Source organism: Echinops telfairi, unplaced genomic scaffold (assembly GCF_000313985.2).
Source record: "Echinops telfairi isolate 266 unplaced genomic scaffold, ASM31398v2 ScPeMD7_31;HRSCAF=116, whole genome shotgun sequence".
NCBI classification, from domain to species: Eukaryota; Metazoa; Chordata; class Mammalia; order Afrosoricida; family Tenrecidae; genus Echinops; species Echinops telfairi.
This window is the reverse complement of record NW_022103928.1, coordinates 47,411,684-47,422,319: the sequence shown is the minus strand read 5'-3', so window position 1 is coordinate 47,422,319 and position 10,636 is coordinate 47,411,684. Positions and strand designations below refer to the sequence as shown.

Genomic DNA, 10,636 nt, shown 5'->3' with positions numbered 1-10,636 from the left:
TAAGGCCACTTCTTCCTGCAGAGCCCCTTCTCCTGGTGAGTGAGAGGCCCGCAGACTGCCAGCGCCCTTGCTTCTCATTCAGGACTGTGCAGGACCCGGGCACAAAGGGACTCTTGTGGAAACCGTCCTGCAAATGTTACTCGAAATTGTTTGCATGTCTAAAATCCTCTCAGACTCAATCAAGTGTAACCTTTCCATCAGGGTCCTTAACTGGCCGCCCCCTAGCTGACTCCCTACAGAGACACACAACACCAAACCCGGATGGACTGCCATTGAGGTGATTCTGACTCATACCAGTATATCCACCCCTTGAATTTGAATGTGAGCCTCCCACTCCCTTTTGATCAGCGCCTGGCTCCGTTCAAGGAGCCCCTGGGTGGACTCCGCAGTCTCAGAGCCTTCCTGCAAGGTTCGAGGACAAGCTCACTCAGAGGTGCCTAAGACCTGATGATCTACTTCCCCAAACCCAGCCACTGGCCACCCTCCGGAGCACAGGGCTACTCTGACCCGGGGCCACTGACCATTGGCATCGGTGCCACATGCGCTGGTGCTTGTTTGGACCTTGTTCGGGTCGGGTTCTCCATTCTGCACATGGGCCTGGAAGACCTCCGCTCTTGTTTTAAACACGCTTCTAGTTTCTCAACAAAGGAGCAGGCCTGGCTTCGTCCCCACCACCTAACTTCACTAGGTGATGTTTCTGAGGTCTTTAGAAGAACTGTAGCCATCCCCACTGATGACTACCAAGAAGCTGTGCACGAGGCCTGAAGGAATGAATGCATTGGGGTCTGCCAGCTCTCGGGCTAAGCAGGGACATGTTGTTGTTTAACTTGCGGCCCACAAGCAAGAACCATATTTATATCTTCCTGATATGTTGCTTCTTGGAAAACCCGGGTGGGGGCAACAAAAACCACTTGTAATGAAATCATTGCAGATCTCAGTTTAGCCAAGGTGTACTGGTTTCCATTCCCAGGTGGGATCTTCAGGGCTTCCGGCCAGGCCTGCACCCTCGGGTGGGTGCAATGGTTCGGCCTGCCTTTGCAGATGAATTCAGGGGTGGCTTGTAACAACCGTGTCCATTTGTTTGGCAGGGGGGAGCCATTGCCATCCTTTCCGCCGCAGACAGGCCCGGCTACTTCTCCGGCATGGTTCTCATCTCGCCCTTGGTTCTCGCGAATCCGGAGTCAGCAACAACTTTCAAGGTAAGAGGGCTTCTGCTTCCCCGGGACTGCAGCCCCGGCCAGGATCTGGGCTAAAGGGCCCGCATCTGTGCTTTGACTGCAGGTGCTATTGTGGTCAGATCGGGACTGAATCAAACGTTGTTGCCACCGGAATTCAGTCACTTCTGAAGTCGGATGGCTTTGCTTCTTTTGTTTCTGTTTTCTTCCCCCAAAACAAGAAAAAAACATTTCCTGTTTGTGTCTGCTTTATGGGTGAATGTTAAAAGGTAAAACAAAACAAAACGGTTATCCATGTGTTATGAATCCTGCAAAGTACTCTGTTGTTAACAAGTCAGATGTTAACAAAGCTTAAGACGGTTGTCCTGGAATACTGCCAACAGGAGCAAACAATGGCCCGTAATAGTAACAAAGCGCCCTTGAGCACTCTCACCTCTAAACCTGGCTGCTGTAGCACTTCCTTTCTCTGGCATGACCGCGCGTTTGAGCGGAACATTCTTTCCTTGCTGGGCCTTTCAAGGAACAAAAGCATCAAGCCCAGTGAGCTGACAAACCACTGGAAATAGAGCCAGCGCCTTCGCTCCCTGGAAAGGAGCTGAAACGAGCCACCTCAGCCAGGCCCACGGCAGGGACAACGTGGGTCAGTGGCATGTTGAGATGACCAGGGCAGTGGAGAATACCGACCTCTGTGTCCCCAGGGGGTGCCCATCCTCACCCACGCAGTGGGCTGGAGGGTTAGACTGAGGGTGCTGCCCCAAGCCTGTTCTCAGGGCTCTCAGGGAGAGCCGATGCTTGGCGGGGGTGGTAGTCGCGACACCACGTGCATGGAGTCGCATCCACTCCGGACGGAGGACACCGTGACTTGCCCTGGCCGTGCCTCCCCCGACAGTAGGATCGTCATTCCTGGCGTGAACTCCTTCCCAGCCTTTCTTAACAGTCGTCGGGCCTTTGCATGCCTGTGAGGAGGCTGAAAATGTCATGGCTGGGGTTAGGGCCATGGTTCTCAACCTGTGGGTCGAAACCCCTTTGAGAGTAGAATGACCCTTTCACAGGGGTCGCCTGGTCTATAACAGTAGCAAACTGACAGGGATGAAGTAGCAACGAAAATAATTTTGTGGTTGGGGGGTCCCCACCACATGAGGAACTGTCTAAGAAGGTCGAGGGGTACCTTAGTCCTCCACATGACGTCTTTGCTCCTGAGCACTTGGAAGCGGGCTCCTGCATCAGATTTGCCCAATGCACTGTATCCTTTGGTTCTGGGCGGCTGCTCCCATGAGCCTGGACTGTGGATCTAAGTCAGATAATGGGGTGATATGGGGTGGGGAGGGGCTGACGAAAGAGAACCCTGGATTTGCCAGGATTTGGCTCTCCGGTAGTTTAAGCAGGAGCAGTTGCTGATCTAGCGGGTCAAAGAAGACACAGAGAGAATAGTGTCGTTGAACTTTACTTCCTGCTAAGGAATGACCACTGGCTTCCTGAGTCACTGGTTAACTTCAGTGCTGGGCATAGGACAGTCCTAAAGGCCTCTGCCCCCTGTCCCTGCCGGGGAAGAATGAGGGCCCACCCGTCAAAAAGAATACTCGTCTAAATGGGTCAGGGGAAAGTGGCCTGGCTGACCTTTCCCCTAAGGACTTGGATCGGTTAAGGTCACTTCTCACCTGAGCATAATGAGAGTGAGCAACACCTGAAAGGAGAGGGGTGTCAGCCCTGGGCTCCTCTGTTCATTTGTGTCCGGCAGCCCCCACTCTCTCCCAAGCTGACCTGACTCCCAGGGTTGCTCAAGGAACGGGCCCACCATCTTACAGATGGAAAACTGAGGCTTCAAAGGTTGAGTGACTTGACAGGGTCTCCTGACTTGTGGAGTGGGCTTCCCCTCACCATCCAGGATACCTTCTTCTAGAATAAGATCTGGGGCCCCGCGGGGGGAGGGAGAGCAGCGAGGCCTATAGCCAGGGCGACAGGGTTCCCTCCTGGGGTCTGCAGTGGCTCCTGTGCTGAGCGCTGAACCCTGAGTGCGGCCGGCCACCAGGGCAACCTTTCAGAACTTGATGCTAATAGATCACTTTGTCAAATCAGGAACCAGCCGTCCCTGCAGAAATGCTGGTCTGCCCTTATGAACCAAGACAAATTAGAGACCCTTTGCCCCAAGATTTTGAAAACCCATCCTCCCCACCTGACATCTGCTGCTTCCCATGAACTCAGCAGTTCTGACTGACGGAGACCGTGATCCGTTAGTTTCCCCTGTCCACAATGACCTGATCAGCCTCCACGTACTTTCTAGTCTTGTCTGCCAGCCTGCCTTCCGTGAAACAGCTGGTAGGTTCAAACAACTGGCCTTGCAGGTAGCCGACCAGCCTATAACCCACGCTGCCTGCAAGGTCTCATACCATAGGAAAGACAAGTTCAAAAAGGATCAGGGACTTAAGACGTGCAAACTAAAACCATGGAGTGCTTAGAAGAACAAGCAAAGGCAAGCTTGTCAGGCCTGGCTTTTAGCTGTGAATTATCTAGCATAATCAGAACAGCAACAGACACCGTAAATAAATGGCACTTCATAAAAATCAAAGCCATTTATCCATCAAAAGGTTTTACCGAAAAAATATGAAAACACAAGCTATTGACGGCGAGATTATCTTCAGAAACTTTACACCCAATGAGAATCGAATAACCAGAAGTTACATCTGTAACTTCAACAGCTTGCTTTAAAAAGACAAATAGCCCGATCCTAAAATGAGCAAACGGCTCCAGTAGACATTTTGCCAAAGTCCTTTGGCAGATGACCACCAAACCCAGGAAAAGACGCTCAGCATACGTTGTCATCAGAACCACAGGGAGACACCATTTCACTCTCACTAGGGTAGCTAAGATTTTAAAAATAATCATAACAGGAATAAAAGCTGTGGGTAACACACACTGGTGAGGAGCGGGGGAGATGCAGACCTTCACCATTGCTGATGGGAGTACACCATGGTGCAGCCATTGTGGAAAAGTGTCCTGAGCAGTTCCGCTACGGACTAAAGTGAGGATTATCATGTAACCCACCCAGCAACTCCACGACTAAGTATATCCCCGGACGACTTGAAGGCAGACTTGTACACCAGTGTTCCTTGCAGCACTGTTCACAATAAAGTGGAAGCACCCTAAATGCCCCTCACCAGATGGATGGATCAGCAAAATGGGATGCATGTGTACACTGGTTCGAATGCTGCTCAGCCAGAAGGAGAAACCAAGCCTTAAGACGTGCTGTAGTACAGACAGAGCTCCAAGAGGGGAGGGGGGAGGGGGCACATGCTTTTGCAAGGACCGTTGGGCTATGTGTTCAAGGTGGTGGAAATATTGCATCAATGAAGGACAGGGCTGCACGGCTGATTATTGTAATTGCTGTGCACCTGTAAAGAGGGCAATTGGCCCAAACTGTGCGATGGCTACCCGGCAACCGCAGCAAGAGTGACTGCGGAGGCCACTTGTATATAACGAAACACCTCACAAGATTTGGGTTCCTGCGTTGACGGTTCAGGGTCATGGTCGCAGGGGACATCCCAGTTCTTTGGACAAATAACATGTCTAGTGCTTCCGTTCCACCTCCTCATCTGTTGTGTTAGTGCCTGAGGTCTAGCAAACTTGCAGATCGCCCATCGGTGCAACAGCTGTTTCCCATTCCCCTGGGGCACCAGAGGAACAAAGAGCCGGGTATAAAAAGAGGACAAGGAATGTGTAAGGGTTCCTAGTGGCACCAGGGGTTAAGCATTTGGGCTACAACTGCTCGATGGGAAAAAGATATGGTCCTCTGATCTTTTTGTTTTTGTTTTATCATTTTATTGGGGGCTCTTACAGCTCTTATCACCAGCCATACATCAGTTGTACCTATGTTGCCATCATCGTTTTCAAAACGTTTTCTTACTACTTGAGCCCTTGGTATCAGCTCTTCATTTATTTTTTCCTTCCTACCTCATGAACCCATGATCATTTATAAGTTTTTTTTTCATGTCTTACACCAACCACTGCCTCCCTTCACCCACTTTTCTGTTGTCCATCCCCCTGGGAGTGGGGGGAGGTTAAAGAAAATTGAGAGCTTTGGAAAACCAATGGATGAATAGGACTCTCTCCTACAGGGTCTCTCTGAGTCAGAACCCACCTGACAGCGGCGGGTTGGTGTAGGTTGTTTAATGGGAAGTGTGGCTAATTGTCTCCATGAGCCTCCCACCCAGTCAGAAGAAGAGGATGGTGGCCTGCCACCATGTCTGAACCTTTCGAGCAGAGATTCTGTAGAAGTACCCACATCCAAAGGGGGGCATGCAGAACACATCGTTAGATCTTCACGGACGCCAGACTTCCTGGAGCCATGAAGCTTTAATGAACTTCTGAAACTGTTGCCCTAAGACACCTTTAAACCATGAACTTAAAAAAAAAAAGTCCCCTGAAGTCTTCTTAATACCAAACCACAGTTTAGCTGAAATGTTTTGTTCAAAAAAGGGGAAAAAAAACTGCCTTAAGCATGAAGCTCTTTTATCAACTACCTGTGTGGGATCATTTGAACAACAGACAGATGAAATATTAGCCAGGTGTCTTGGCAGGCAGTGTGTTTATGTTGGTCGGGGGAGAACACCTCAGGGAAGAGGGGTGAGAAAGAGTGCACAACCTGAGGAAGGCAGCCACTGTCACCACGTGGTTGTGGGTGGCAGCTGCTGGGCGGGTGCGTGTTTGGCCCTGTGTATGCTCCAGTGCACATGAGTGAGGGAAGCAAGGAGCGGGGAAGGAGGGTGTCCGGTGGTTGATGGTGAGGTCCTCTCATGGAGGTGAGCTCAGCGGTTCGTGTGCCAGCGATGGCAGGGCTTGAGTCCGTGCCCTGGCACAGAGGAGAAACCCGTGGCTGCCCTGCTGGAAGAGAGTCAGCCCCAGGCTCCCCACATGTGCTTTCCCAGGGATAAAACACAGGGGAGGGCCAGAGGGTCCCAGAGCCCCATCTTTCTCCAGGAGCTCCATGGCAGGGGAGCTGAGACAGGTAAAGAGGGAGGGGAGGTGGGTGGAGGACATATCGTATCCGCCTTCCCTCCCGCCCCCTGCATGTTCTCCCGGGAGTCCTGGGGGAGGAATGCTAGTCAGCCCAGGTGCTTCCTAGAGATGCGCTTCTCCAGCAGCAGGAAGCGCTGGCAGGGAGGGGTTGCCACGAGGAACCTGTACTCAAGAGAGTTGTGTGACATCCTGTCTCATTTTGCCTGAGCAGAGAGCAATCATTCTTGAGTTTTGAACAAGGAAATGAGGTCTATGGTCATAATTGGCGTCCCCTTGAGTACCCGTTCAGGCCAGTGTGTGTAACAGGATGCTCCGTTTCACCCCAAAACATGCAGGATCGACTGCCTGCCCTTGACCTTAACCCACTTCCTACCTGAATGTCGCTCATCTGGTTTTCTTCAATGGAAGCCAGCAGGGAGAGGCGCAGGATGTGGGGCATGGGACGTGGGAGAATGGTCATTCTTGGAGACGTGGAGTAGATTTAGACCGAGGAGTTTGCTGCGCAATAGCTGGTCACTCTGACCTGGGGATCTTCAAAAAGACTTCCTTGAAAACTCCCGGAGGATTCAGTACAACTATTAGATGCATTTGTGCCAGGGTCTCCTAGGCATGAGACACAACAGTGAGCCGGGCAGCCCTGATACAAGCCTGGCCTTCCAGGCGTGGGTACTTAAAAAATTCACTGCCATGAAGTGGATGCCGACTAATGGTGACCCTTAAGGACAGGAAGAACTGCCCTTTAGGGTTTCTGAGACTGTCACTCTTTACGGGAGTAGAAAGCCTCCTCTTTCTCCCTAGGAGAGTCAGAAACCAAGTGTGGCCCCAGGGCTTTGCTGTATCGTGGACCTGCCTTCTCTCACTACCTGTGCTCATAGGAGGCAGGGCTTTGTGCCTGTTTGTACAGGTTAGCTGGCTGCTGACCCCACTTTAAGAGACAGCCATTATAAGTACCTTTGTCCTGTGAAGTCTTTGCTGGGCAAATTATTTTAGAGAGTCATTAAAACCTTCAGGATGCATCAAGGCCTCTGGGGTCAATGTCTGGCATTTATACTGAATTTCCAGGAGTTCAAGCATGACACGGCTTTGTGCCATACTTGACCGTCCCGAGTTCCGTGGCAGGAGGTGTGGCCTCTTTGGCAGGTGAAATAACGTGGGATTCTTGGAGAAGAGCCACAGATCACACACTTGTCTCTGCTACGAATAGCTTGTTCCCTGGACTGCTCATTGAGACGGCCAACAAATGTTCATGGGCTTTTCACGGGCTCAGCCAGAAAGGAAGAAGGGGCACTCTCCGTAGGTCCAGGTGGATTGCATTGCTCGTGCATTCAAACCCTTAGAAGCACCTGCCTCCCAAAGTCTCTGAGTTGGATGTCTACCCCCCTCACATGGCTACACCCAGGTTGCCCAGTTACCTGTGTTCAGGACTGTGTTCTTGTGGTCAAGGGTCCTGGCCACAGTGAGGGGCTTTTCCCTTGAGCCACCTCTAAAGCTGGGCCCATAGCTCTCTCTATACTCCCGCAGGTTTTGCCCAGCAGCTTGATCAAGGTGACCAAAGCACCAACAGTGATAGTATCTTGGATCCCACTGCCTTTCTTGGTGAGCCACTCCTTCTATACTATGACGATGGGGTCTTTTTCCGCCTTTATAAACAGGTGCTCCACACCCCTCCTCCTCACTCACTGACTTCAGGGGAGAAGCATGCCCAGAAGAGCAGCAAGGCGGGCGTGTCTGGTGCCCTCGTGTCTAGTGCCCTCCCTGGGGCTGCCCTGCCTGTGATAACGCTCTTCTCTGTCTTAGGTCTTCTGTGGGGAAGAGACTGAGCCCTCTTCTCTGTCTTAGGTCTTAGGCCCCTAATGATTTTTTAGGCTATGGCCTGTCATCCGAAGGCTGGCCTCTGCCCACCTGACTGTAGTTAGAAATTCGGTTTGGAACTGACTGTGCAGGCTTACGGTGAGTGTTGAGGGACGGCCCCACCCTGCCATGGCCCTACCCCTACTTCATCTTCTGGGGCTCCCTGTTCAGAGTACGGTCCGTGGACCAGCAGCAACACTGAGCCACTGTGGGCCCTGCTGCCTCGGGCAACAACACCGAGGGGGAAGTCAGAACACCTTTTCGGGGTCTGCCGATCAACCCATCGCAGAACAGTAAGAGGCAAGTCTGGAAACCAGGGAAGCAAAGATCCAGACGCCTCCTGCATCGCTGCTGCCTCTTGAGACTCTCCTCCTCTACTCTGTGCAGACCCTCCAGGCTCCCATAGCCCACTGCACTCTTGTCTGTGAGGCGGCCCCTGCCGCGCTCAGTGCCAGCCACAGAGCCATCCCGTCATAGTATGTGCCTGTCCCTCACACGCGTGGAACTGAACACCATTCTTGTTGCTGGAACACACCGGTGGCTACCGGAGTTGGGTTTACAAGGGCTGACCCTGTCACATGCATTCCCCCTGCCCTGTGCCCGCCACACTAGCCTCTGCCCCCGCCCCCCTGCCCTCCGTCCCAGGTGCTGTCCCAGGTCCCCTCCTAACTGTGCTTCTGGGAGTAGGGCCTCCCCAGGAGCTTGCGTGATGTTATTGTACCTGGCGGAGAAGATGAGGCAGTCTGCTCTGTCCACCGTCTCTGTCCACCCCCGCTCCCTGGGGACTGTGCCCTCACACTGCTCATTTCCTGAAGACAGGCCTTCTCTGGAAGTGGCTCTCCTCCATCATTTCTCCTCTGATCAAAACCAGAATCTTTCCCTGAAAAAGGGGAAGTGCGGGGGACAGAAGGCATCGCCTGGTTATTCTCTCCTGTGGTGGCATCCTCCATGACTCTGGACCTCCCTGCCTAACTCAGAAACCAGAGTCCACCTGGGTTGGGGTCACAGCCCTGCCTCCCTGGGCCCTAGTTCAGCTGACCCCCTGAACTGTCAGCAAGAGGCCATGACACTGTCTGGTCCTGAGCGCTGTGTTGAAGGAGGAGCCAGGGTCAGGCACATGGGTCCCAGGCTGAAGGTAAGTCTGAGTCTTCCCCAGTGATCTGTTGTCAAGATGAGCAGTAGGGTCCATGCACAATCAGGTGGTGGTGGAATGTCGAAATCCCTTGTCAGCCAAAGAGGCATTGGTGGGGAGCCTCTGCTTGGGATCTTTCACATTCTTGATTCGGGAGTCAGTGCTCAGCTCGGGGATGGCTAATCCCACTAGAAGTCTAGTGATGGACTTCTCCTTCAGAGGGCAGTGGGCAGATGGGGCGTCTGGCTGCACAGGTCCCATCCCACAGGGCCTCACTGCAGTGCCAAGTGGTCAGGGCCCACAGGACCCAGTCAGCCCCGCCTCACTTCAGGAAGCAGTGGCCAGAGGCACTAAAAACAGCGGATGTCAGAAATCAACTCCATGTCACTTTAGAATCTATAGTAAGCTACTTTTCCTAAGGCTGTTTCCCTTTGGCCATTCATGCTCGAGTCCTATTCTGAATGATTACTGTTAGGACCCTAAGGCTCCCCTCCCTTCGTGCTTGGGCTCCAGTGAGGGCATCCGGGTGGGCAGAAGGCCATCAGGATTGGCAAGCCATGGCCTGTCTGCATGTAGACAGCTCACTTCTCCTCAACTGTAGGTCCCTGTTTCTGCCACACCCCCAGTCTTTGAAGGCACAGACCCCAGCTCTCAGAAAAGCTTCCAAGCAATTCCTAGAATTCACAGATGTTTCATCTGTGTTTGAAACGCCCAACTCCTTGCTTAGAGGTCAGAAGGTTCTGGGTCCCCCCTTCTTGGCCTTGCCTGCTATGCTAGCCCCTAGTCTACTTCAACTCCCGGACCTGCCAACATGTCCATCCCCCCAAGGCTCCTGGGGATGCGCACTGATTCCTGATACTCCTGCACTGAACTGCCAGGCCCGCACAGCCGGGCCAGGCTTGGCCTGGAGCCTGGCTTCTCCCTGGCAGTGAACTGAAGTGAAGAAGATGTCTTCATCCGGACAGCAGGATGGGGGGTGATGCCTCTCAGGGGCAGGGCGAGCATCTTGGACTACAAAGGAAAGCGTGATGGCTGCAGAGGAAGGGAGAGCTGAGGAAAAGAGCCTGGGACCATTTCCCCTCTGTGCGGCTCCTTTGGTGACCAGGCCCCATCTTATTTCTGCTTGATCCCCCGGTGCCCTGGGAAACACTTGTAATTTGAGACCACGCCTCCTGGGTGCTCAGACAGCCCTAGGGAGGAAGTCGGTGTTCAAGGCCCTGGGTCTAATACAGAAGGTCGGCAAGCGTTTGGCTTGGTGAACAGCAGTGATCCTGCCTGGGCAGGTGGGAGCTCTCAGGTGCACCCAGCCAAAGGAGAAGGAGAGAGGCAGTGCTGGAGAGAGGGCAGCGCTGCCGCCTTGGCACAAACCCTCATTTAAGGGAGCGAAGGCCCCCTCCTCACAGGGTTGCTGCGGAGGCTTGAAGCTGGCCCAGGATGTGGCTTCCCTGCCTGCCGGGCCGAAGGG

At 53.1% G+C, this 10,636-nt stretch overlaps 1 protein-coding gene across 1 annotated transcript in view; it reads left to right on the top strand.

The window, feature by feature from the left end:
• The first annotated feature begins 1,093 nt into the window (after window positions 1-1,093).
• Window positions 1,094-10,636, top strand: part of MGLL (monoglyceride lipase) — a 26,034-nt gene continuing 16,491 nt past the window's right edge. The window contains exon 1 of the mRNA XM_013004534.2: window positions 1,094-1,199. Within this exon, the coding sequence (XP_012859988.1) occupies window positions 1,143-1,199 (57 nt within the window). The 5' untranslated portion in view covers window positions 1,094-1,142. The remainder of the gene's footprint in view (window positions 1,200-10,636) is intronic.